Raw genomic sequence first — 27,608 nt, forward strand, 5'->3', positions numbered from 1 at the left:
CCAGCTGATCCTCTCCCTCACCAAGGACCCCTACACCGCCAAAATCAACCTTCACGAAGGAATGAAGGACATCGCTGAATGGATGAGGAACAGCCGACTGAAGCTGAACTCGGACAAGACGGATGTCCTCATTCTCGGATCCACCCCTTCGGCCTGGGACGACTCCTGGTGGCCGACCGCAATGGGAACCGTTGCAACATCCACCAACCATGCACGCAACCTAGGGGTCATCCTCGACTCCACCCTCTCTATGACTAAACAGGTCAACGCCGTCTCCTCCTCCTGCTTCAACACCCTCCGCATGCTCCGCAGGATCTACAAGTTGATCACCACTGAAACGAGAAGAACGTTCACCCAGGCCCTCGTCAGCAGCAGGTTGGACTACGGAAACGCCCTCTACGCAGGAGCCTCGGCCAAACTCCTGAGACGGCTCCAACGCACCCAGAACGCCTCTGCACACCTGATCCTCGACATCCCTCGCCGCAGCCACATCACACCCCACCTAAGAGACCTGCACTGGCTCCCGGTCAACAAGAGGATAACCTTCAAGCTCCTCACCCACGCACACAAGGCACTTCACAACACCGAACCAACGTACCTCAACAGACTACTCAGCTTCTACACCCCTACCCACCAGCTCCGCTCCGCTCCACCAACTTCGCCCTCACCACAGTCCCCCGCTTCCGAAGAGCGACCTCCGGCGGCAGATTATTGTTCCACCTTGCCGCCAAGACCTGGAACACCCTCCCCATCCACCTACGGCAGACCGAAGACCTGCTGACTTTCAGAAAACTCCTCAAGACCTGGCTTTTCGAGCAGTAAACCCACAACCCGCTACAGAATTATATTGCGCAAAAATTAAATACAATTACTTTAGATAATTAAAATGAATTATAAAATAAATATACACTTTTCACACCTATAGTAACATAAAAAACACTTTAAAAAAATTCATATGAACTTACTTACCTCAAATTCAATATTTTTGTTGTCTATATTCTGTCCATTCGATATTTTGTCCATTCTATATTTTGGATTCGATATTAATGCTATTCTATTCGATATTTTGCTATTCTATTCGATATTTTTGTAGTCGATAGTTGCGTAGTCTATATTCTGTCCATTCGATATTGTGTCCATTCTATATTTTTAACTCGATATTTTGGCCAATCAATATTTTTTATTCGATATTATGACTGTATACCGGATGACAGGCCCCTATGGAGAGTGGTAGGCAGTGGCCTCTGGCAGGAATGGGAGTGGTGAGGCAGGGGGTTGAAAAAAAAGCAACAAAAAACCCACTTACCTTTCCGCAGACGCTGTTTCTCCATTGTTCATACTCTTCCTGGTAAGTCTGGAACCAGGAAGCACACAGGCTGCCCTAAGTGAATCACAAATCTGCAATGTAGCATTGTAATTGGCTCCCCTAAGCCAATCACAACATTGCAATGCAGCGTTTTGATCTTAGCGCCGTGGTTCGGGGACAGGGAGCCTGGGCATGTTCCCCACAAGGATGTTTAATGCAGACTGGTGGGGAACATGCTAAGTACGCATTATGGTATGGGCGGGCCAAGACGGCCGGCCAAACCGTAATGCGTACTTTGAGAGTGGGCACTCACCACTCCTCCTAGGCTCAGACCCCAGCCCCACCCGCCCTAACCGAGCCCGGTAGCAAAGAAAAATAAAATGATAATCACCTTGTAATTATCATTTTATTTGTTTCTGCTCTGAGAGCAGTGGGGCGGCGCTCCTCTGCCTTAGTGGAGGAGCCGCCCTGGTTTGGTCCCTGCTATCAGTGCTCATGACCGTTTGGCCAGCCAAACGGTCATGCGCACTGAAGCCCTCTCCAAACCAACTGTGTTGCAGGGTTGAAGAGAGCAAGTACAGGCTCCCAGTCTTGGAGCGCAAATCATCGGCGCTACAGCCAATCCTGAAGCTACTATCAAGTATGAAAGCAGCTTCAGGATTAACCACAGGGGAGTCTGGGAGCCTCTGCCTGTAGTGGAGGCACGAGAGGAGCAGAAGACCCGAGAAACCTTTCTGAACAAGAACAATAATTAATAGCATTTTCCTCTGTCTATGTGTGTTGCATGCATAGAAAGAGGAAAGAACGAGGAGAAATAAAAGTATTTTTCCTTGTTGCACCATTCCTATGCCTTCCCTGGAGAGGCGTAGGATTCTGAGGCATTCCCAGTTTTACAAAATGTTATAAATCTTGGAAGGGGTCAAGTTTATTTTTTGTTGCAGATTTTTATAGCGTAAACTCAGCCCGAAGGAATTGGAGTGCTTTACATGAGCACCAGTTACATTGCACAAGACACATTAATTTTTAGTAGGCACTGGGAAATTAAGTGATTTGCCCAGAATCACAGGTTGCTGAGCTGACGCCAAGGCTCGAACCTGGTTCCCCAGCTGCAAAGTCGGCAGCTCTGGCTGTGAGGCCACATCCTCTAATCCAGTTCCATGGATGTTGCATAGAAACACCCATAGCAACACCCATGGAACGTCCGTTTCATGCAGGGTAATGCGCGAAAGGGGCACATATTTACAAGGCCCTGAAAGTCATGCAGGGTGACTTTGCATGGTCTTGTAAATATGGGCGAGCACATTACGCGACCCGGCCATCAAAAAAAGTGACAGACCAGCAGTGCAATAGGCTTGTAAATATACCCAAGGTTTTTGTACTATTTGCTCCTTTGCGCTACATTTGTGACAAAGGTTATGAGAGCTGGTGTTCTACATGCCTTGTTACAATATTTTGCATGCATTATTGTGGATTTTGCTCTAGGCAATGTCGTTTGGCCGACTGAAATTGACTTTTAATGCATATCTGCTCTTGGGCTAATGTGCATATTTCTTTGCACTAACATTTTGCAGAAACGATCTGTTGGTAGGGTTTGGCTTAGCTTTTCCAATATCGTCCCACTTGATTTTCCTGCTCTTGCTGGTGCAGGTGACTGGACTGCCTCATGCATGCACGATAAACACCACTGTAATTTGATTTATTTTAAATTGGTGTGGCTCTCCTTATTGAGTGTGTGTGTGTGTGTGTGTGTGTGTATCATTTATTGACTGTGCATGTAACAAATCGATAACAGATAGAAAGGAGGAGGAGGGTAGGCCACCGTATGTCGCTTCAGAGCATCAATTAAATCGCAAAGACAGGTACGGCAATTCCAGAAAAGTAAAGAGAAACACAGAAAAGATGTCACCTTTATTAATGAGGACACCGGATATATAAAAAAAAAAATATGAGTGGGTATATTGAGGGTAATGGCTCAAAGTCATCTTTCATCTGCCAACATGTTTCTGCCCAATGATGGTAGCCTAAAAGATCTGGGGCATTCTTCCGGGCTTGTGGATCCCTTCGACTAGTTCCTGTGGCTCTAATAGTAACTTAATAGGATACTATTAAAGGTCTAAGTTACCTTTTAACCCAGGTGAATCCTCCCTGGAACTGTATATAGTGTTCTACACACTCCTATTTGAGAAGAGATTGACACAAAATACAATTTTAGACAATATTGATTAAAAAGGAAGAGAAGAGACTTTACTTCATCAGTGTATACTTCTATTACAATTAAAACGGCAGGCATGCAAGTGCTTTGACAACCGTGGATCACCAAGGTATTTTTAGTTAGTCTGGATCCTGCCTTGTCCAGTAGTTTTTATCTAAGAACTCCTTCCTTCCATTAAAGTCTTCAAAGAGCTTGAGTCCGCCCTGGTGGCATTGACCTTCCAGGGTGGGGAGAGGATACTGTTGATGAAGCATGACACTATTATATGTGTGAGGTTTCCTCTTCCATAAAGGATGACTTCTCTCAGATGTGCGGCAGAAGTCCTGTGACGTCCAAACTCTGGATTCCTGATTGTTCCTAGAATATTAGGAAACAACATATTTTCTCTGTTTCACTTTACCTTTATGGTGCTGCTGTACCTTTCTTTGTGGTTTAAATGCATGCACCAAATGCCTAACACTCCTCCTTGATAAGCCTAAGGCTGCCTGACCACACTACCACAAAGAGAGCACATTAGGTGCCTCAATGTTAAAAATGCAGGATGCACCTGCCAGTGTGGCGGGCGCGTCCTAATTGTATGTGCGGGACCGCCGCATGCATTGCGGGCGGTCCCATTTCCTAGTCTGCCCGCCATGCTAATCAGCCCCTAAGTGACTGATTATGATGGCGGTTGGACAAGCATCCAACCGTCATCGTTGAGGGAAGGGGACGGCTGACAGGGAGCTGGTGGTCCGTTCTGCCAAATTGAGATCTGACCCCCGTGGAGGTAGTCGTAAACATGCCTCTTAGCATTGAGGCTTGTGCTGCGGCCCAGAAAAGGGCTGCAGCACAAGCCTAAATGCTAAGAAGCATGTTTGTAAATATCCCTGTACCCTGTGGCAGGCACCATGCAGTGCCTGCCACACAATGCAGGGATTTTTAGGGGGGCACCACAGGTGCTCCCCAGGGCCCATAGCAGTGGGCCACATTACACAGGGGCTCTACTATGGGCCCCAAAAAAGCCTTTCCGGCAGCCTTTTCATGTCGGAAGAACCGAGGTGAAATGTCTGGGTGAAAGGTGGCTCGTAATCTCCACAGCAATGCGTGAGAAGGTATCGTCTCCAATGTGGGGAACGAGAACTGCCTGACGGGCTTCTTGCAACCGTCGGAAGCTGTCAGTCGGTCCCTGGGCCAATGCGGTCTGACCAACAGCATCCTAATTCGGTGGGCTGGCTGTAGTTGTAGATGTCGGTGGGACCGACGCCGACAGCAAGTCGGTGTCGGTCCCACTGACATCATAATCGATGCCATATTATATAATTCCCCCACTTCATTGATGTTTTGAGGCCTCATGCAGACCTCCAACAGGACCATCCCTACAAGGGCACAAAGTGGCAAAGTAGATGTGTATCCGGTGCTGCCCTGACCTATTTACATTGCTGATATCATCGTGGGACCCCACCTGATGTGATTGATTGTTATTTTTGTAAGGTGCACTGATACTCAAAAGTGATTGTCTGGGGGCTGGGAATGACTGCTAACAACTGTCAAAGACTCTTATCTTACAAAAAGCCAACTTTTCTGAAAACACGCGCATTGTTCTGCTGTTGTTCGCCTTAAGGGGATTCAGGACAGGGTATGGATGCTCCTTTTCTCACCTCTCCGCTAAAGCCTGGAACACCCTCCACCTACGCACCTTACCCTCACTCAACCTCTTCAGGAAGGGGCTCAAGACCTGGCTCTTCGACTGAGACCAGCAGCACAGCGCCTGGATATCCCACGGGGTGATAAGCAGCACTCTACAAATACCGATGGATTGATGGATGATACACAATCACAGGAAGCGCCCCTTTTCTCAGCCTGACACGTTCTTGATTTCTCCAAGAAGAAGCCAGAAGACCTCCCGAATGAAGGAGGCCAGGCACAAATAGGGCTCTTGTCGTAGATTGTGCAATGGCAAATACATAATTTGCTAAAGTTCACCCCTTTTTGACCAGAAGCCAGTGCAGGAAGTCCAAATGCTGAGAAACAGATGTGCACTGATCCAGCTGTAGGGTCAGCCTAGCAGCTGCATTTGGAATGGTGTGCAGCCTTCTCTTAGTTTGTGCTTTCACAAATACAGAGACTTTTCGGAGTCTAGAGAAGATGAAATATTTGCCTGGAATATGATTTTTCGAACTCTTTTCATATTAATATGAGTAACATTGCTTATGTCTTAACACAAGTAAAGGTCACTTTATTTACCTGAGGAATCATGGACAGCGACTTGTCAAGCCAAAAACCCAGTCTATCTGTACTCGGTCCAGTAGAAACTATAACATCCAGTCCAGAATCCCCGGCTCAGTCCATGGAATTTGCAAATAAAAACAGAATGGCTGATGTGTGTGAAGAAGGAAGGGGTGGTTCCTTTAGGTGGTTACAAACTAGGAAGGCAGACAGATTCTGGATGTGATATTCCTGTCCAACTAGACATGAGGTGGACAGAAGCTCTTCGGTTGGGATGTTCAGGCTTTGTTCTTGAGTTTCTGGGACCAACCGTGGTGATGTCTCTGATGCATTCAGAATTGAGCCTGACAATCCAATGAGATTGTATGGCGCAGTCAGAGATGTTTTAAGGCATGGGCAAAGTGGGCTCTGGCCCAGAGCTCCGGCCTTTGAGGGGGGCCCTTGATAGAGCCAGCTCTGTTCTACAGAGAGTCTTGCCCTGATAACATTTAATAATTCTTAAACAGATTGTTTTAAATACCTTTTTCCTTTTATTTATTTTACTGTGCGTGATGTGTGAGAGTATTACAAACATTTTGCGGAGAAATGTGCGAATGTTTCATTCAACATCCATAAAAACAAAGGGGCCTATTACCAAGATCAAGCGATAATCATCGCTTAACACGGTTAGCGACAATGTTATTATCGCGCCGATTTTTATCGCAGATAAATCTTGCTATTATCAGGGTTTATCTCAAAAGCGATAAAAATCGGCCGAAATGCATGAATATCGCTGAAAAGTCCGCGATATTCATGCATTACCGAGATAATGCTCTTAGCCATGTTATCCACCTACCATCCGGTGGATTTATTGACGCTGCGGTGAACACTGTTTGTTCGTGCCCCCGTTTTGTTGGAAGACTTAAGAAAGATCGTGTGACTTGAGCCACGTCTGATTCTCTCTATCGTTATCTGAGCGGACACATTCAATATAGAAGAACTTCCAAGACTTTAATAAAGAAAGTGATCCCTACCCCACCCACGTGGGTGGTTGTGTGGGTTAGCCGGCGATACCTGCCCTAGGCCCTGCCTGAGTCTTGATGACTAGAGTACCCATGTCCTGATGAAGCCTATATCATCTGGCTGAAACGCGACCGCGACTGCGTCGACACCTCTTGCTTTATAAGGAGTCCCCTGTTATAATTCAAGAAAGATTTGATTTTTTTCTTACGTGCACCAACAGAACTGGAGACTGGGTTGATGGTTTAACCCCCTGGTGCTTTGCTTTTGGTACTACCATTTCGTTGTGCACTCCATTGCAAATTAAGAGGAGGCACTTATGGAAATTGGTGTGTGTATATATTTGTATATATTCCTCGTATTCAGGGTACAGAAAAATGTTTGTTGATATTGTAAATGTTTTGTATATTTGTATATGATGTACATGTGATGTTTTGTATTTAGATTGTTTTTTGTTGTGCCTCCCTGGATGTCCGATCATACATGTGTATATGAATTAATATATATATCTTTTCAATGTATAATTTGCTATTCACAAGATAATTAATTGTTTCTTGTTTGATAATTAAAAGTGGATTGATCCCTTCGGTACCCTTTGTTGATACTTTTTCATCCTTGGATGTCTCCTGCTCAGGTATGGGAGGGTAAGGTGGGCAGAACCCCTAACCATTTTTTCTAGTCTTTTCTTCAGAGAGTCTTGCCCTGATAACATTTCATAATTCTTAAACAGATTGTTTTAAATACCTTTTTACTTTTGCTATTATCAGGGTTTATCTCAAAAGCGATCTAAATCGGCCGAAATGCATGAATATCGCTGAAAAGTCTGCGATATTCATGCATTACTGAGATAATGCTCTTAGCCATGTTATCCACCTACCATTGGATAACATGGCTAAGAACTGCTCTGGGCAGGTGTTAGATTTTGGAGATATTCGCGCTTAGCGCGAATATTTCCAAAAGTACGCCATTGTAGGTAATAGGAGATAGCGATGTTAGCGACTGTTTACAGTCGCTAACATCTTGGCACGCCCACTTTGCATGTCATTAGCGATAAATATCGCTGACATGCAAAGCGGGCCCCAAGATGATCGCTATCTCCTACTAGCTGTCGCTAACGGGTGTTAGCAACAGCTAGGTAATAGGGCGATAAAATTATTGCCGCTTTAGCGGGAAAAATTCCTGCTAAAGCGGCGATAAGGCCCTTGGTAATATGCCCCAAAGTTTCTTTTTAGGCCAAAACAGCACCTTTAAGAAATGAGAAGGTGTCAGAGAATATTTGCAGTAATATTAGTGGGCTGCTGCAGTGTTACAATATTTAAAACACACACCACAATCCCTGAATATTGGATCCAAACATATTTAGAATCTGGAGTGTGCTTGCACACTGTCGGTGACCTGGCCAAAGGGAGCATGAAAGAGCTGAAAATGGATCATAAATTCAAAGATGTTCTGGATCGGGGCCCCCGAAATACGTTTGGCCCAGGACCCCCAAAATCCCTAAGATGTCCCTGAGTGTAGTGTGCGTGCTGTTTGACCATTTGCACCCACTTGGGTGTGATGCGAAGGTGTTTTAATCAAAGAGACTTCAGGGATCCTGTGAATTACCAACCCTGGTAAAGGGGGCCATTCCAAGCTCCTAGGGGCAGATTTACATTAAGAAGCCATTGCTTTCTCGTTGTAGGGAATGCGTTCATTAGTAGACATGCTGAGGGTGATCTCAGTGTAGTTGGTGTGATCACCAGGAAACATCTGCTCGTAGACGGGCTGCAGATGTTAGCAATGGCGGCAAAATGGCCAGGATATCCTCCGCGATGACTGCGTTTGGCCGGTCTCTACGTCCTAATGCTAGGAATTCTAGTGAGTCATTCACAAGAAATTTGATTTCATGTGTCAATGCAGAGAACCAGATTTTCCCATTAACGTGCTTTTTTTGACAATACCCTTATGTTTGGTGCTGGTCAGCTGCAGGGGGCATAGAACCAGCGTTGCTAGTAGTCCCAGGCAGGCGCATCCACGCAACATACCATTTTCTTAATTCCCTGTGCAAAATTACTGTATCCTTATTTACTGTAAGACTCATGAAGGTGGTCTTAGTGTGAATGCACCAGTGCTTGTTTTGTCATGATTATTGTGAAGCTTCGTTATTGGGTTAGCTGCTGGGCCTTCGCCAATATAAAACAAGCACTGCCAAAGCCAAAGGGTCTCACCTTTGTGACCTATTACCTTTCCCATTGTTTTTTTAAAGATTCTGTGCAGCATTGGATTGGGGAAACAATTTTAAAAATGCTTTATGACGCTCATGCTGACAGCATCAATCAGTAGGGACGGGCATACATCACCAAGCATATGCATGCCTGTTTGAGGTGGGCACCATTTTATTAATTGTTTTATAATTACCAATTTACGATGTCGGACACCAAATGCAGTAGTAAATAAGTCCGTTGTCATGCGTGCAAAGACTTTATTGAAAAAATTGCAGCCGAACAGCAGGCAATAGCTGTGCCCTCCCGATTAAAAAAAACAAACTTGTAGTAATGACTGCGGTGAGTGTTGTAGCAACTAAGCCTGGTAGGCAGACAAAATATTGATTTTTAATTATCGACATACAATAATGTGGATGTTTAAATATCGAAGGGACATAATATAGAAGGTAAGTTATCTCGATATTTTTAATATCGATGGGACAGAATTTCGAAGGTAAGTAATACTGACTTTGTTAATACCGATGTTAGTAATATTGATGTTACTAAGATCGATGTTAGTAATATTGATGGTATTAATATCGATTTGTATATGATTTTTATGTATATCATTATGTATTTAATATGTCTTTTATTTTTATTTATGTAAATTTTGTATTTTAGTACTGTAGCGGGTTGTGGGTTTATAGGGGAATAGGGTGGGAAGTAAGTTAATTATACTAAATTAATTATTACTTTTTAGGAATTATAAATTAATTTTAATTAATTGGCAATTACATTGTATTAATTGGTCATTCATTTTAATTAATTGATTAATTGATAATTATGTTCTGTAGCGGGTTATGGGTTTATAGGGGAATAGGATGGGGGTAATTTAATTATACTAAATTATTTATTAATTTTTAGGAATTATAAATTAATTTTAATTAATTGATAATTATATTTTAGTAACTGGTAATACATTTTAATTAATTGATTAATTGATAATTATGTTTTGTAGGAGGTTATGGGTTTATAGGGGAATAGGGTGGGAAGTAATTTAATTATACTAAATTAATTATTAATTTTTAGGAATTATAAATTAATTTTAATTAATTGTTATTAATTGGTAATTAATTTTAATTAATTGATTAATTGATAATTATGTTCTGTAGTGGGTTGAGGGTTTATAGGGGAATAGGGTGGGAAGTAATTGAAATGTAATTAAGTAATAATGTATTTTAATTAATTGTTTTGTTAATTATATTATTGTTAATGAATTATTAATTGGCAATTAATTCTTATTAATTGGTATGTATTATTAATTTATTTTTACTTAATTAATTATTGCTAATCATGTTTTTAATAATTATGTATTGGTATTTGTAAATAGTTTATATTTATTTAATATTTTTTTAAATATTTTAAAATATTATTTATTTATAAGTATGTTATTTTTAACTTCTACGCTATCCAACACATTCCCTACTGTTGCATTCTTTGGAGTTGGAATAGTAATTGTTACCCCTACGCTATACAACACTTTCCCTACTGTTGCACTCTCTGGAGTGGGAATAGTAATTTTTACCCCTACGCTATCCAACACTTTCCCTACTGTTGCACTCTCTGGAGTCGGAATAGTAATTTTTACCCCTACGCTATCCAACACTTTCCGTACTGTTGCACTCTCTGGAGTTGGAATAGTAATTTTTACCCCTACGCTATCCAACACTTTCCCTACTGTTGCACTCTCTGGAGTTGGAATAGTAATTTTTACCCCTACGCTATCCAACACTTTCCCTACAGTGGAGAAGTGTGGCTCAATGGTTAGAGCGGCAGACCCTGATGCAGAGGTCTGGCCCGGGACCAGGGTTCAATTCCCGACGCGGCAGGGTCTTGGGCTCATTTGTCTGCGGACTCGATAATTCTCGCCTCGGCGCCTACTCTAATCATGGGGTCCCACGCGGCAACTCTGGGCAATAGCTTGCTTAATCTCCACAATGACCCCTACAACACTGGGATGCTTGGCTTCACCTTGGGGGGGCCCAGGAGGGGCATCTCACAGGGAGAGCCAGGAAGGGTTCCACAGCGTTATACAGCGCCAGGACACCCCGGTGATGGGCAGCTGTGTGCTTTACAAGTATCCTACAATTACTGTTGCACTCTCTGGAGATGGAATAGTAATTTTTACCCCTACGCTTTCTAACACTTTCCCTACTGTTGCACTCTCTGGAGTGGGAATAGTAATGTTTACCCCTACGCTATCCAACACTTTCCCTACTGTTGTACTCTCTGGAGTGGGAATAGTAATTTTTACACCTACGATATCCAACATTTACTTATTTTTTTTAATTTGCATTACATTTTTATTCATTTTTATTTATAATATTATTTTATGTGTATAAATGTATTTGTAATTTATAATGGGTTTATTTATTTATAAGTTATTAAAATATTTTTTATGGTTATTATTAAGGGAGTATATATTATGTATTATATGTATATTAATAATTACTTTTTAAATTAAATTATGTATATTATTGATTAATTTTAAATATTATAACATATTTTTAACTATGTTTATTACATTTATAAGTATTATTTTATTGATATTACATATTTTTTTACTTTAAAACAACGATATTTTTTAATTACGATATTTTTGACATCGATATTTATTTTCGATATTTTTGTACTTACCTTGTTAGAGATAGCATGTGGATATTTTTGTAATCGACATTTTTGTTGCGATATTTTTGTAGGTAGATATTTTTGTAACCGATATTTTGACAGACATTCACTAAGCCTATTTTTCAGCCAATACCTCTCTCAATATATCTTCTACCTCCACTCTCTGACTTATCTCAAACCCCATTTCACTAATATGACCCCCAAAATAATTCTTTCTAGACTCTTCCCTCCTCTACCCCTCCTGCATCATCTCAAACCTCTTTTACTATTCTGACCTCCCAAACAAGCCTTTCTAACCCCTTCCCACTAATTCTTCCCCATCCACCTCAACTCATCCCAAACCACCTCTATGCTGTGATCTCCAAATAAACACTTTCTAGACCCTTCCCTCTTCTACCCCACCATTATCCTTTTCAATCTAACTAAGAGACTTGCATGTCCTACACTCAAATTTTATTTCCTATTTCCCTATACTAGGTCACCATTAATCCTTTCCGTAGTAGCGTGCTATTCGCCGAAAAGCGCTGTGATGCCTAGTCGGATAGTAAGCGCTATATAACCTCATCCGTGCTCATGACGAGCTCAGCTCGCCTTGACACGCGGGGCGTTCACACGTGGGGATAATTCCCCTGCTGTGCTGAGCTTTCAATAGAAACGGGCGTGGTCATGACGAGCTGAGCTCGTCATGAGCACAGCGCCACCGTGCTGCATGGCGAGCTGAACTCATCATGAGCACCGCGGCGCTGCGCGCCCCTCCTCCCCCCAGCACAGCGGGGGAATTAGCCCCACGGAGAAGGGGTTAAATATTACAATACTACTAGATTTGCTGCACAACTGAAACTATTACAATGAATTAAAATAACCCAAGCAAGGCCCCAGTATGGAAAGTCTCCGACTGATGGCTTATCAAAGAATGGGGGTGAGAGGGGGTGTAAGATACTTGCTGATTCTTGGACTGATTTGGCAGCTGTGTCTTTGATCTATGTTACCTTTGAGCAGGCATACAACATTGCCAGTTAAACTGATCGATAGCTCTGGTGTCTAAGGCCTCAGACTGTTAAATATGTGTAGCTGACAGACAGCTACCTCTGCTGTGTCAAGACTGAGCCTGGAATGTGCGACTCGCCTCAGACAAAGTTCTGTGGTCACAACCTAGAGCCCGTTGGAGTGTGCAATGTGTGTGATAGCTCTGCTGTGTCAAGCCTGAGCCTGGAAGGTGTGACTCGCCTGAGACAAAGCGCTACAGTCACAATCTAGAAGAACCCGACGGAAGGTGTAATGTGTTCGATAGCTCTGCTGTGTCAAGGCCGCATGAAGGCAGGAGAGGGGAGATAGGAGTGAGTGAGTGTGTGCGTGTCTGTGTGTGTGTGTGTGTGGAGGGCGGGTCGCTGTTCGCAGCAGAGAGCCTCCTCAAGGTTTTGTGACGCCACTGAGTATCACCAGCCTCTTAATGACATGCATGAAATCGAAAGGAGCCCTCACAGGGGAGAAAGAGGTGCTGTCGACAGCAGAAAGAGGCGGACCGGCGTCAGTGCTGACCCGTGGTGAACCCGCGGATACTTCCCCCCTCCCCACAATGCTCACACCATGAGATGCTTTCTCATAGTTGGCATGGGCTCTCTGTGGCGTTTTCTTTTTTTAAAATCTAAAGCTGCAAACAGTTACACGGGAGATTGACAGCCGCCTACTGTCCTCTTAGACACTCACTATCACTGCTTTTGATGTATTCATGTTTTCATTTTACATTATGCTCAGGTTTGCGCTGCAGTCTTTCCTCCACGTCCTCCTCCATTGAAAGCGCGGCGTCGCCTCCGCTGCCTCCAGGCGCTGCTTTGCCAGCAGTGAAGGAAAGAATGGGAGGTAGGTGCTTTGCAAGGCACCATCTCACGACCTGCACCCGCAAACATCACTGTGCTACAAGGCACTATATGACCTTGGTTCCGGGTAGTTTCCAGCTAAAATGTGCGCAGTAAAATGAGCCGATGGCACGAATGGAATGGGGATGCAGTAAACCAGTTTGCCCCGTACAGTGAAAAAGTGCGCTTACAAGAAAAACCGCATACTAGCACGCTTGCGCGTTACTTTTAAGGTGGGGGTTGCCTTTTTAGAAAGTATAAAAGACCTTCCACCCCACACGCATCCCCGCCTCTCTCCTAAGCGCGCTTGCACCTCGCTAACTGCAGACAATGGTAAGTTTTCATGGCACGTCTGGGCCGGGTGACAGACGTAGCGATGGCGTTTGATATCTGGGAGCGGTGGGTGTGTTTTCATTGGCGTGCTGGCACGGTAGGTTGCACTTACGATCCTTCGACGCTGCTCTGAAGCGATGAAAGTGCCTGTTATTGGTCAGAAGAGAGTAATAAAGCGGGTGAACTGAGGGGCATATTTACAAGCCCCATGCGTCCGGCGCGTCACCATTTCCCATATTAAAAAAAAAAAATACACACGACGGCGCAAGGGCTTTGTAAATAAGCGCCTCAGTTTTGTTAGATTTGCAATAATCCGTGCTCAACGTGCTACATTTGTTAAAAATGTTAATAACAAGTGCGAGTGGCCAAAGGACTCTGCCACGGCGCTTCGAAATGACGGTTTACCGAATGCCACCTGGCAGTGCTTAATTTGAGACGGAGTTTTCTGGAGCTCGGCCCCCGCCATTAATGGCTAAAGCCGGCACTAATGACGGTTGCCACGTGGTGGCGCTGTTTGTGAAATACAAAGATGAGCAGTATAACAGTGGTTTATTAAGCATTAATACCACGGCTGCCTAGTTAAGCTCAGGGCCGGGCTGGAAACCCAAAATCTAATGGCCCACCATCAGAGGAACATATATTAATGTGCATAAAACACTAGACTAGAGTCACAGTGTTCTGAAAATCCCCAGGGTTGCAGCATCAGCGCCGATGGTGGGCAGAAAAGGGGGCGGGGGGGGGGGGGTATTCTTTCATTACACTTAATCAGCAACTAAAGCTAGAACTTCAAGCACGAAATGCATAGATGGTATTTTATTAGTGTGCACTAGCCCACTAAACATCTAACAACTCACTCGTAGGATCTTCTAATTGTGGTAAAAAGCTGGTTCCGCACTGAAATCTTCAGAAAATGTTAGGGTTGAAAGTAAAACAAGCATTTGCAATGCAATAGGTCTCGCATTAGGAAAGTTTGAGCTATTGGTATTGCAAATGACAATTTTTTTTATTTATGTGTTGGTTTGAAAATAGCGAAATTAATAGCTTTGTCATTTACAATGCCAATAGCTATAAATTTCGCAAATGTGACACCTATAGCATTTGTAATGCAATATGTGTTGTATTTACGTGACTTAGATGTATTGATATTACAAATAACAATGGCTTTTATTTTTTAAAAATAAGTAATACTTAAATAAAAGTTACTGTAATTTATAATGGCAATAGCTTAAACTTTTGTAAATAACTTTTGTGAAGATTATGTTCAGTGTACTTTATTGTGACGAAAATCCAAGAACAGAAGTGAAATATTAACATCTTTTTGCGACATTTGTAATAAAGCTTGAAACATTGAGAGAACATATTTGAACCATTTGTTGAATGTTGCACAGATTGATGCTGTGGTGGCGACGAGTGATGCTGTGGCGTTCAGCGATGCTGTGATAGCGCATAGTGATGTTGTGGTGCCCCTGAGTGATGCTGTGGTGGTGCTGAGTGATGCTGTGGTGACCTCTTCATACCCCCGCCTGACCCTCCCTCTGGATTTCAGTTAGCGCTGGGACGCTCTCGGGCAGCCATGCGCTCTATAAATCACCTTCTATTCTATTCTATTCTTTAGAGTGAGTGCGATAGATAGATAGATAGAGTGATGGCGATAGATAGAGTGAGGGCGATAGATAGATAGAGGGAGGGCGATAGATAGATAGAATGATGGCGATAGTGTGAGGGCGATAGACAGATAGAGAGAGTGAGGGCGATAGAGTGAGGGCGATAGAGTGAGAGCGATAGATCGATAGATAGACAGAGTGAGGGCGATAAGGTGAGGGCGATAGATAGATAGAGGGCAATAGATAGAGTAAGGGCAATAGAGTGAGGGTGATAGACAGAGTGAGGGTGATAGATAGAAAGAGTGAGGGCGATAGACAGATAGACTGAGGGCGATAGATAGAGTAATTATGTGGCACTGAGAGGTTTTTGGAGTGTATGTTGCGTTGAGCGCAGTGTAAAGATGTAGCAAATAATTATGTGGCACTGCATGGAATTTGGAGTGTATGTTGCATTGAGTGCAGTGTAATTATGTGGCGTGTAATTATGTTGCACCTAGTGGTATTTAGAGTGTATGTTGCGTTGAGCGCAGTGTAATTATGTAGCGTATAATAATGTGGCACTGACTGGAATTGTGTGAGTGTATGTTGTATTCAGTAGAGTGTAATTGTGTGGCGTGTAATAATGTGGCACTGAGTGGTATTGTTTGGCGTGTATGTTGCATTGAGTTCAGTGTAATTATGTAGCATATAATTATGTGGCACTGAGTGGTATTGTGTGGAGTGTGTGTTGCATTCAGTAGAGTGTAATTATGTGGCGTGTAATTATGTGGCACTGAGTGGTATTTGGAGTGTATGTTGCATTGAGTGCAGTGTAATTATGTGGCGTGTAATTATGTGGCACAGAGTGGTATTTGGATTGTATGTTGCATTGAGTGCAGTGTAATTATGTGGCATGTAATTATGTGGCGTGGAATTATGTGGCACCGAGTGGTATTTGGAGCGCATGTTGCATTGAGTGCACTGTAATTATGTGGCGTGTAATTATGTGGCATTGAGTGGTATTTGGAGTGTATGTTGCGTTGAGTGCAGTGTAATTATTTAGCATATAATTATTTGGCACTGAGTGGTATTGTGTGGAGTGTATGTTGCATTGAGTGCAGTGTCATTATGTGGCGTGTAACTATGTGGCACTGAGTGGTATTATGAGGAGTGTATGTTGTATTGAGTAGAGTGTAATTGTGTGGCTTGTAATTATGTGGCACTGAGTGGTATTGTGTGGAGTGTGTTGCATTCAGTAGAGTGTATTTATGGGGTGTGTAATTATGTGGCACTGAGTGGTATTTGGAGAGTATGTTGCATTGAGTGCCGTGTAATTATGTAGCATATCATTATGTGGCACTGAGTGGTATTGTGTGGAGTGTTTGAGGTATTCAGTAGAGTGTAATTGTGTGCCGTGTAATTATGTGGCACTGAGTGGTATTGTTTGGAGTGTATGTTGCATTGAGTGCAGTGTACTTATGTAACATAATTATGTGGCACTGAGTGGTATTGTGTGGAGTGTGCCTTGCATTCAGTAGAGTGTAATTATGTGGCACTGAGTGGTATTTGGAGTGTATGTTGCATTCAGTGCAGTGTACTTATGTGGCATGTAATTATGTGGCACTGAGTGGTATTGTGTGGAGTGTGTTGCATTCAGTAGAGTGTAATTATGTGGTGTGTAATTATGTGGCACTGAGTGGTATTTGGAGAGTATGTTGCATTGAGTGCAGTGTAATTATGTAACATATAATTATGTGGCACTGAGTGGTATTGTGTTTTGCTATACTATGCTTTGTTATGCTATGCTATGTTTTGTTATGCTTTGCAATGTTTTGTCGTGTTTTATTATGCTATGCTTTGTTTTGCTATGCTATGTTTTGTTATGCTATGTTTTGTTATGCTATGCTATGTTATGCTATGTTATGCTATGTTTTGTTATGCTATGTGTTGTTGTGTTTTGTTATGCTATGTTTTGTTATGTTATGTTATGCTATGGTTTGTTTTGCTATCCTATGCTTTGTTTTAATGCTATGCTATGTTTAGTTTTGCTATCCTATGCTTTGTTTTGCTATGCTATGCTTTGTTATGCTATGCTATGTTTTGTTATGCTATGCAATGTTTTGTTGTGTTTTATTATGCTATGCTTTGTTTTGCTGTGCTGTTTTGTTATGCTATGTTTTGTTATGCTATGCTATGTTATACTATGTTTTGTTATGCTATGCTAAGCTTTGTTTTGTTATGCTATGCTATGTTGTGTTTTGTTATGCTATGCTATGTTTTGTTGTGTTTTGTTATGCTACGTTATGTTATGTTTTGATATGCTTTGTTATGCTATGTTTTGTTATGTATGCTGTGTTTTGTTATACTATGCTTTGTGTTTTGCTATGTTTTGTTATGCAATGCTTTGTTTTGTTATGCTATGTTTTATCTTATGATATGTTTTGTGGTGTATTATGCTATGTTTTGTTTTGCTATGCTATTTCTTGTTTTGTTATGCTAGGTTTTGTTGTGTTTTGTTATGCTATGCTATGCTTTGTTGTGTTTTGCTATGCTATTTCTTGTTTTGTTATGCTAGGTTTTGTTTTGCTATCCTATGCTTTGTTTTGTTATGCTATGCTATGTTTTTCTATGCTATGCTAGGTTGTGTTATGCTATGCTGGTGAGGGTGTGTGAGGGTGAGTGAGGGTGTGTGAGGGTTAGGGGGTGTGAGGGTGAGAGGGTCCTGAGGGTGAGTGAGGATAGGTGAGGGTGTGAGGGTGAGGGGGTGTGAGGGGTGTGAGGGTGAGGGTGTGTGAGGGTGAGGGTGTGTGAGGGTGAGTGGGTGTGTGAGGGGGTGTGAAGGTGTGTGAGGGTGGGTGAGGGTGAGTGAGGGGGTATGAGGGTGAGTGAGGGGTTGTGAGGGTGAGTGAGGGGGTGTGAGGGTGAGTGAGGGTGTGTGAGGGTGAGTGAGGGTGAGGGTGTGTCAGGGTGACTGGGGGTAAGGTTGTGTGAGGGTGAGGGGGTGTGAGGGTGAGGGTGTGTAAGGGTGAGAGGGTTGTGTGAGGGTGAGTGAGGGTGAGGGTGTGTGAGGGTGAGGGTGTGAGGGAATTGAGGGTGAGAGGGTTGTGAGGGTGAGTGAGGGTTTTATTAGGGATGAGGGGTGAGGATGAGTGAGGTGTGAGGGTGAGGGGGTGTGAGGTTGGGTGAGGGTGGGTGAGGGTGAGGGTGTGTGTGGGTGAGAGGATGTGAGGGTGTGTGATGGTGAGGAAGTGTGAGTGTGAGGGGGACTGAGGGTGTGTGGGGGTGAGGGTAAGGGTGTGTGAGGGTGAGTGGGTGTTTGAGGGGGTGTTAAGGTGTGTGAGGGCGGGTGAGGGGTGTGAGGGTGAGGATGAGTGATGGGGTGTGAGGGTGAGTGAGGGTGTGTGAGGGTGAGTGAGGTTGAGGGGGTGAGGGTGAGGGTGACAGGGTGTGTCAGGGTGAGGGGCTGAGGGTAAAGGTGTGTGAGGGGTGTGAGGGTGAGTGAGGGTGAGAGGGTTGTGAGGGGGGTGAGGGTGTGAGGGTGAGTGAGGGTGTGTAAGGATGAGGGTGCGAGGGTGTGTGAGGGTGCGAGGGTGTGTGAGGGTGAGGGGGTGTGAGGATGGGTGAGGGTGTGAGGGTGGGTGAGGGTGTGAGGGTGAGTGGATGTGAAGGTGTGTGATGGTGAGGAGGGGTGACCAGAGACAGACAGAGGCCACTGGAGACAGTCAGAGAGCAGCATAGACAGACAGAGGGCGGCTGAGAGAGGGGCGAGCAGCGACAGAGAGAGGTCACTGAAGACAGTCAGAGAGCAGCCTAAGTGTGGCAGAGAGAGAGAGACCGGGTCACGTCACTGGAGACAGCCAGAGAGCAGGCGAGATGCAGAGAAAAGGAAACAGCAGCAGGGGCAGTGAGAGGGATGGAGGATTGCAAGGACAGAGGGCAGCCGAGAGAGAGTGGGAGATGCAGAGACAGAGGACAGACGACAGGGACAGAGATAGACCAGAAAGATAGAGTGAGAATTTTGCAGAAAGAGAACAATTTCAACGTAACGGGATGCTTTAGCAAAGAGAAATATTTATGCATTTTTTCAATCTGTAGATTTAACATCATTCTATATACCGATATATTTAGTATATGAAAAGCAGAATAGATTCTGGTGTAGTCACTGACATGGTCTTCATAATTAATCTGGAGCTGAAGGAAAATAGAAGACTACACGAAGGAAGGGCGCAATGGCACTATAAGTGTGATTATGTCAGCTATGCCAGCAACATTAGCACATTCCTCAAAGTTTTGAAAAAGTGGCAGTCTCGATTCGTTCTGTTTAGGGCTCTGGGAAACGTTCGCTGTAATCTTGAAGGATGTGTATGGAATCCGTGAAAGAACGAGACACGGCCTGGCGGCCGTAAAAGTGAAAATACGGCCGGTCGGCCGGCCGGCCGTGAATAATTAGGGGAGGAGAAATGCCTGAGGCAGAGCGCACGCTGGGGGAAGCTGTGGGAGGGAAGCAGATGGCTTAGATGTGCACGCGCTTTTCACGGGCACTGCATGAAATCGCCCGATAGTTAAGCTCTGGTTAAGCCCCAATATCTCTCGCCAGCAATGCGCAAGCGCATTAGCAGGCGAGCCCTAAAAAAGATCGATCAAAACTTAAAAAGAAAAGGCATTTATCCATTCTTGTTCTAGTTTTATTCTGGTACTGTGTGGGTGGCGGGCACCAGGCAGTCGGAGTTTTCAGCTGTTTTGGGTGCCTTCTTTTCTGAAGGTCTAACATATAATTCAAAATTGCTTGGCATCACAAGGGTTTTAGTTAAGTGAAAAGGGATAATGAATTCAAAGTTGTTCCCAACAGGAGGCCGCAAAATATGTCTTGCCTGGCGTCTCACAAATCATGAAATGTCACTGCCTTATAATAATAGTCAGTGTACTGTTATTATGAGTACACACTATCTAGACTAGAACTCTTACTGTCACGCCCTCTGACTAAAAGCATACTACTTCGTTGCACAAATCAAAAAGTATCCAAATTGTTACACCTGCTTACATGATGTCCACAGCGCTTCCTGACATGCTGAAATGAAGGACTTCTAAGCACTTGAACAATCTACTGGGATAATATAATTTAAAAACACACACAAACACAAATTTAAAGGAGACGCCGCACAAAAATATATAATATGTTTACCAACCCGTGTCTGTACAGCACTTGGGGAGTAAAAATAAGAGATAATGTTTCTTTTTGTCAATTTCTGTATTTCAGGAGCACATGAACCTCGAATTCCTCATGCTAAAGCTAATTGAAACCTTTGACAAGTATGCTGGCAGAGATGGGGACAGCAGAACGCTGAGCCAGCCTGAGCTGGTCCAATTGGCCAAGGCGGAGTTCCCGTCACTCTGTGTAAGTAAAGGAGAAGAGCAAAAAGCGCGGGATTTCTTTACGTGCAACAAGCGGAATTTTCGTGGGAATTACGCATATTGCGAAAAGTTATGCTTGGCAGTCGCCTGCAAGGAAACTGCTTGTGACATGGTGTACACAAGACACGCCTGTTCAATGTGTCTTGAGTGTTTCTGAAGTGATGCGTTGATCGTTTCTAGCATAATTATCGAATTATTAGAGGGTATTGGCCAACTAACAGGGGAGGAGAGATTGCTATTATTCATAGGCTATCTATGCAGTGCACCTTAGAACCCACTAACATTGCGGACAGCGAAGCAGGCTTTTTCTCTATTGTGGCATCCACTGATTACATTATAAAGGGTTGATCAATCGGCCGCCTGGGCCCTCCACGAGGTTTGCATCCAGCATTATTGAGCAAATGATTCAACCCGCACTGCGTTACGAGAAAATGCTGTTGTTGGGAGATTTGAATCTACATTTTGACGATTTGTCTAACACTGGTGCGCAGGAGATCTGCCAGGAACTGGCTGATCTCCAATTGACACTTAAATTGGTGCTTCCTTCTCACCAACTGGGCCACCTACTTAATCCGATTTTTGCCAACTGGGGTGCCTTAGAAATTGAACCCCCGATCCCTGTCCCGTGGTCTGATCATATTGTGGTCCCCTTCAGTGTCATGCTGCCTCAGTCTTATTTACTGACGAAGACGGGCATCAAGAAACTGCAGAGGAAGTGGGTTAGGTTTTCCCTATCAAGTTTCAATTTGGCCCTACAACAGGGCGGGCCACCTGGCGGCACAGATATTAATTCTGCCTGCGACGCATTTGACAAACGTATTGTGGAGGCATTGAATAGTAATGCTCCATGGTCTTCGAGAGCGCCTGGTAGACAATTAAAAACCCCACCGTGGTTTAGCAGTGAGCTTAGAATAGCTAAATCAGCCTGTAAGAGATTTGAAAGAGGTTGGAGGAGAAACTTCTCAGACCTTAGGCAAACTGAATATAAATCCAGTCTTAGGAACTATCACTCTTTCATCAGGAAAGCGCGGACCACCTACTATAATGATAGGATCGGCACAGCTGAGAACTCTTCAAAGGAACTCTTCACTATCTTTAAAGAGATCTCGTCACTAGCAAGAGCCACAGCTCCTAACACTAGCTCAGTAGACTACTGCAATCTGGTGGCGGACTTCTTTGCGGAGAAGGTGGGTAAGATCTACTCTACCTTCCCTGACGCAGCACGAAACGGGTGCACGGATAGTGATGGGACATCCAACATAGCAGAGGCGGAAAGTCTCTGTGAATTTGGAGCTCCCCCATGTGACATACTTAAAGATGCAGCCTTAAGCATCAAGTCAGGCTCACCTAGAGACCCTGCCACCCCTAAGGTTCTAAGAGGGAGCCTGGAGGTACTAGAGCCTTATATTAGACACCTCCTCGAGCTCTCTTTTACCTCTGGAATAGTCCCTAAAAGATGGAAAGAGGCGAGCGTCATCCCCTTAAAAAAGAAACTGAATGTTGGCATGAGCCAACTGGAAAATTTACGTCCTGTCTCACTTTGCCTGCCTTACTTTGCCAAAATAGCAGAGAAGGTGGTTAACACACAAATGACAGCTCATATCAATAAACATAACTTACTTCACCCCCCTGCTCCAATCTACAGAAATTATTCGCAAACACGTAGATGAGAGACAGACGGTTGCCTTAGTCCTACTAGACCTCAGTGCCGCATTCAACACTGTTGCCCATCAAACTCTACTCCAGCACCTTAGGAAAGGAGGTATGGTTGGTCGAGCCATGGAATGGCTAAGTTCCTTCCTACACAACCGTACTTCCAGGTGTCGCAGGAATCCTTCTACTCTAAAAGTATCAAGTTGGACCAAGGGTTCCACACTTAGCCCCACCCTCTTTAATCTCCACATCACCCCCCTGGCAGAGATTATTGGGAAATTTGGTGTCAGTGTTGTGTCAAACGCTGATGACACACAATTGGTGGTGTCCCTAACTCAAGGTCACGATAAGGCAGCCATCAATTTCTCGGCTTGCCTACAAGAGCTGGCATCCTGGATGGCTATTAATTGCCTAAAACTTAATGGCAATAAAACAGAAATACTAGTGAAAGGCAAAATACCCTCGATCTGGTCTTCAGCATGGTGGCCTCAGATGTTGGCGACCAACCCCTCCCCTTAGTGCTCAGGTAAAGAACCTAGGAATGTGGCTGGATACCAAACTTTCCTTCGACACTCACAACAGGTGGGTGGCGGGAAAATATTTCGGGGTTCTGCGAGGACTCCGGAAGACCTTAGATGTACTTTCTGTAACAGCGAGGGAAACTATGGTCCACGCCCTGGTGACGTCACACTTGGATTATGGAAATGCCCTTTACTTAGGAGCAAGTATCAAATGTGTACAGAGACTCCAATGCATTCAGAATGCTGCAGCTCGTCTCATTCTAATGCTACCAAGGAGAGCTCCCTCTAACAAGGCCCTGGCTGCCCTTCACTGGCTCCCGGTTAGGGAACGAATTCCTTTTAAAGCTCTGTGTGTCAGCCACTGCATTCTACAGAGGAAAGAGCCCACCTATCTGCATGACCTACTTACCCCATGTGCTCTGACCCGCCCATTGAGATCAAGTGGGACAGGGCAGGTCAGCATTCCAACCACCAGAAGAGCAAGGATGGGAGGATGCTCCTTGCGCTTTTTAGCGGCCAAACAATGGAATAAACTCCCCCAGGGCTCCGGCTGGAGTCTTCGGAGACAATTTTTCGGAGAAAGCTTAAGACCTGGCTTTTTCCATCTGTAAGCCCCCATCTAATCTCTCATTAGTTCTCACTTCACTGCCCGAAACTGGGTATTTTCTACCACAGCGCTGGGACACACTAGTTAGGGTAGCCATGCGCTTAATACATTTGTTTATTATTATTATTATTATAGCGCATGAGCTGCGGCACCCTGGGTGCACAGGTACCCGCTAGATGTTGTTTCTGCTCAAGGCTCTCCTTTCAGTGAAAAGCCAGTGGAAAAATTACAGTTACGCGCAATAAAGATCTACAGGATTTTTTTCTTTTTTGGGAGTTTTTTTATAGCACAAACTTGACCTGAAGGTATTGGTTATCAGAGCGCTTTACATGAGCACCAGTTGTTACACAAGAACACATTTGTTTTGTTAGGCAGTGGGAGATTAGTGATTTGCCCAGGATCACACACAGGTTTTTGAGCATCTTTGCCGAGACACAAACTCGGTTCCCTACTTTTCAGAGTGACCGCCCTAGCCTTTAGGCCACATCCTCTCCCGCATAATGGGTAATTACGCGAGATTATGCTTGGAAAAATACGTTCCTTGATGCTATGTAGCGGTCAGGTTTTGAAAGCAGCTCTGGGCTCGAAGCAGCAGAGCCCAGCCTCCGCGAGTGCTGCCAGTGTGATGCCGAACCATAGCATTTTGTACCGCTTTTGGCCGCCACAAGTGTGGCAGGGTATGCTCAGACGTGAGTCCCTTGCTCACTTTGCCACTGGATTCAAGCAAGCCAGGCTGAAGACGGCTGGAAGGCCAGAAACCGGTCCTCGGAAGCTTGTTTCCGGTGCAGGGAAGACATGGCTTGGCAGTTCGGGCTGGACTGTTCCCATGAGGCACAGGGTCAGACTGATTTGCATATAGCCATGTCTGAACTGGGGTGGCAGAGTGGGTTAAAGAACGGTGATGGATTAAACCCAGATCCTTTGACTGGTTGTGAGTGCTTGATTGATTCAGATGCTTCGGCCATCACCACCCCCTTTTGTACCGCTTTTGGCCGCCACAAGTGTGGCAGGGTATCCTCAGACGTGAGTCCCTTACTCACTTTGCCACTGGATTCAAGCAAGCCGGGCTGAAGACGGCTGGAATGCCAGAAACTGGTCCTCGGAAGCTTGTTTCCGGTCCAGGGAAGACATGGCTTGGCAGTTCGGGCTGGACTGTTCCCATGAGGCACAGGATCAGACTGATTTGCATATAGCCATGTCTGAACTGGGGTGGCAGAGTGGGCTAAAGAACGGTGATTGATTAAACCCAGATCCTTTGACTGGGTGTGAGTGTTTGATTGATTCAGATGCTCCGTCCATCACTACCCCCTTTTGTACAACCATAGCATGACAGCAGAGCCCGCCCTCCGTGAGTGCTGCCAGTGTGATGCCGAAACGTAGCATGGCAGCAGAGCCCCCATCTTCCCCAGTGCTCCCAGTGTGATGCCCAACCGTAGCATGGCAGCAGAGCCACCCCATCCTCCCCCTCCCCAGTGTGATGCCCAACCGTAGCATGGCAGCAGAGCCCCCCATCCACCCCCCTACCCAGTGCTCCCAGTGTGATGCCCAACAGTAGCATGGCAGCAGAGATTCTATGGGGAGGGGTAGATGCAAGAGAAGAAGCAGGCTTGGTATTGTCGATGACCTGTTGGATCTTAGGTATTTTTTCACTGGACAGGGTGATTGATAGGCTTGCACTTTTCTGTGGAGTGAGGAATAGGCAGGTTTGGCAACGGGTTGGTGCAGTGCTTTATTGGCCTGTACAGCGTTCTCCTTCGGTTGGTGGCATAGGTGCTGGAAGTAGAGGTGCAGGGGGTGCTGCAGCACCCCCACAATAACCATGCTGGAGTTCGGAAGGTGAATGAGCAATAAAGATGTTTTTACATATGATCTTGTCATAGAGGTCAAATGTCAGATTCTGTTTCTCAATTGCTGCTTAGTTTTTTTAACATGGAGATTAGTGTTTACTTTCCTTTCTCCAACTGAAAAGTGAGATAATTTAGTAATATGAACTATGTGGCAATCTTGCTGAGTGTGAAAGGAAAAGCTTTAGAATGTTAATACACAACACAATTTGAACTGAATTTGATTTCCACACATTATCATTTGTGCCCTGCATAATATTCTCAGTAAAATTAGATTTCTGTTTAAATGCAGCTGCCATTTCAGTGCAAAATGCGCTGTTTGTAAATGACTGAGTTTTACCACACCATGCTTTAGTAAAATATTTGCGAGAGTGCATTCCAAAATGCATACTACACCCTTACCGTTCTTCTGCCTAAAGGGCGTGGCTCATTTGCTACACCTGTTCTTTATGCGATTCTAGGATTTTTCACTAACCCAATAACTTCAGTGACACAACACTGATAGCAGAACCCCACTCTGAAAATGGTTCTAGCCCCAATGGCTAGTGACTTCATTAATGGTGATGGTATAGTAGTTTGCTTGGGCTGATGCAATGAGGTGTCAGCATTGTGCAGAGGTTCTTCATCTTCAGTATCAAGGGGTCCGAGGGTGCTCTTTTTTCCTTCTATTTTCTTTCTTGTCTGTGGATGGATTGTTTATAGTCAGCAAGATCTTTAGAATACCATGGCGCTGAAGGATTTGGCTAGCACTTGTGTGTTGTTATTGGGGTGTGGATGTTCACATAGCTTTCTAAAAATCTGTTGAAATTGTTTAATGGGGTGCTGAGTCAAATTTGGGGTCAATGGGTGAGGTTAGAGAAACCTAAGTGCTCATATCTGTTTGGGGCGCCTAGGACCTCCGGCCAAACAGACATGCACACTCACTTAGAAGTGCACAACATTCCTCCTCCCCCTCCCAGGGCCCCATCCCGGCCTGCCCTTCCCTACACGTGCTGGCTAAGAGCCAGCAGCTGAAAACTAAAACGATAGTAAAACATTGTTTTATTTTTCATCTGCGTGCTCTGAGCCAGTGGGGCAGCGCACCTCCGCCATTGTGGAGGAGCCGCCGCTGTGCCATCGCAGTATTTAGAGCTGGAACAGGAAGTGGTGCAGGACCGCACAGCAGCGGGTAGGTTTGGAATAGGAAGTGACGCTTGGCTTCTCATCCGGATGTAGAGTTGGAACAGGACGTGATGTTAGACATTGCTGGTTCACGTGGAATTAGATAAAAAGTGATGCTGGGTCTCTCAGTAATGTAATCTTAAAAAACGGTCTGCGGTGGTTAGACACTGACTGAAAAGAGATGGGTTAGTGAGCTTATTGGACATACACAGTGCAATACTAAACTACCATTAACACACACATCATTATTGTAACCTAACAAAACCCCAGTGCTAGTTTGCTCCCATTTGATTAGTAATGTTGAGTTGGATAATTCATTATTTCTATTATTAGCGCCTACAGAACAGACAAATGGGAAAGTGCACTATATAAGATGTACAATTAATATAATTTCTACTTACTATGAAATCAGCTAGTTCTTAAGACACATATTTGGAAGGCCTGAGAGAACCACAATCATATTATGTTCAATGTATTCAGTTTTACCAACATATTTCTTTCATTCACTTCTTGATTACAGAAAGCAGGAAAAGATGACGACGTGCTGAAGGGGATCTGCGGCTCCATGGACATCAATGGCGACAAGCTTGTCACTTTCCAAGAGTTTGGCACATTTATAGTGGCCGTTGCATCGTTACTCAAAGATCATATAGGCGCTGACAAACATTGATGCGATAAAATCCAGCATTGGCAAAAAATGTGCTTTTATAATAAACATTTTGTAATAATGGAGTCTTTGTCCGTGTACTATTTCTTTCTGTTCTTCTTTCGCACTTATGTGTTCCAAGAGTGAAAGTAAGAGGAGCTAACTCAAGTCATCACACAGAGGGGCATATTCTCAAGGAGCTATCGCCGAGTTAACGGCACTTTATCGCAGCCAAAGTCGCGATAACTTTATCACCCCATTCACAAGATGGTGCAAACAACATCACCAGTTGGTGCAAAAAATATCGCCACAGATGACCTCCGCAACTATCGCTAATGAGATGCAGAGTAGGCGTTCCCGGGCGAAATGCTGCAACAACACCACTCTGCAACATTCTCA

At 44.3% G+C, this 27,608-nt stretch overlaps 1 protein-coding gene across 1 annotated transcript; it reads left to right on the plus strand.

Moving 5' to 3' along the window:
* Positions 1-13,658: 13,658 nt before the first annotated feature.
* On the plus strand, positions 13,659-27,295 carry LOC147673646 (protein S100-G-like). The gene is made up of 3 exons (XM_086946388.1): positions 13,659-13,782; positions 20,623-20,760; positions 27,084-27,295. The coding sequence occupies exons 1-3, from the start codon at positions 13,780-13,782 to the stop codon at positions 27,231-27,233; spliced, it is 291 nt and encodes a 96-aa protein (XP_086802514.1). The 5' UTR covers positions 13,659-13,779; the 3' UTR covers positions 27,234-27,295.
* The last annotated feature ends 313 nt before the right edge of the window (positions 27,296-27,608 follow it).

Source organism: Lissotriton vulgaris, chromosome 12 (genome assembly GCF_964263255.1).
Source record: "Lissotriton vulgaris chromosome 12, aLisVul1.2, whole genome shotgun sequence".
Classification (NCBI taxonomy): Eukaryota; Metazoa; Chordata; class Amphibia; order Caudata; family Salamandridae; genus Lissotriton; species Lissotriton vulgaris.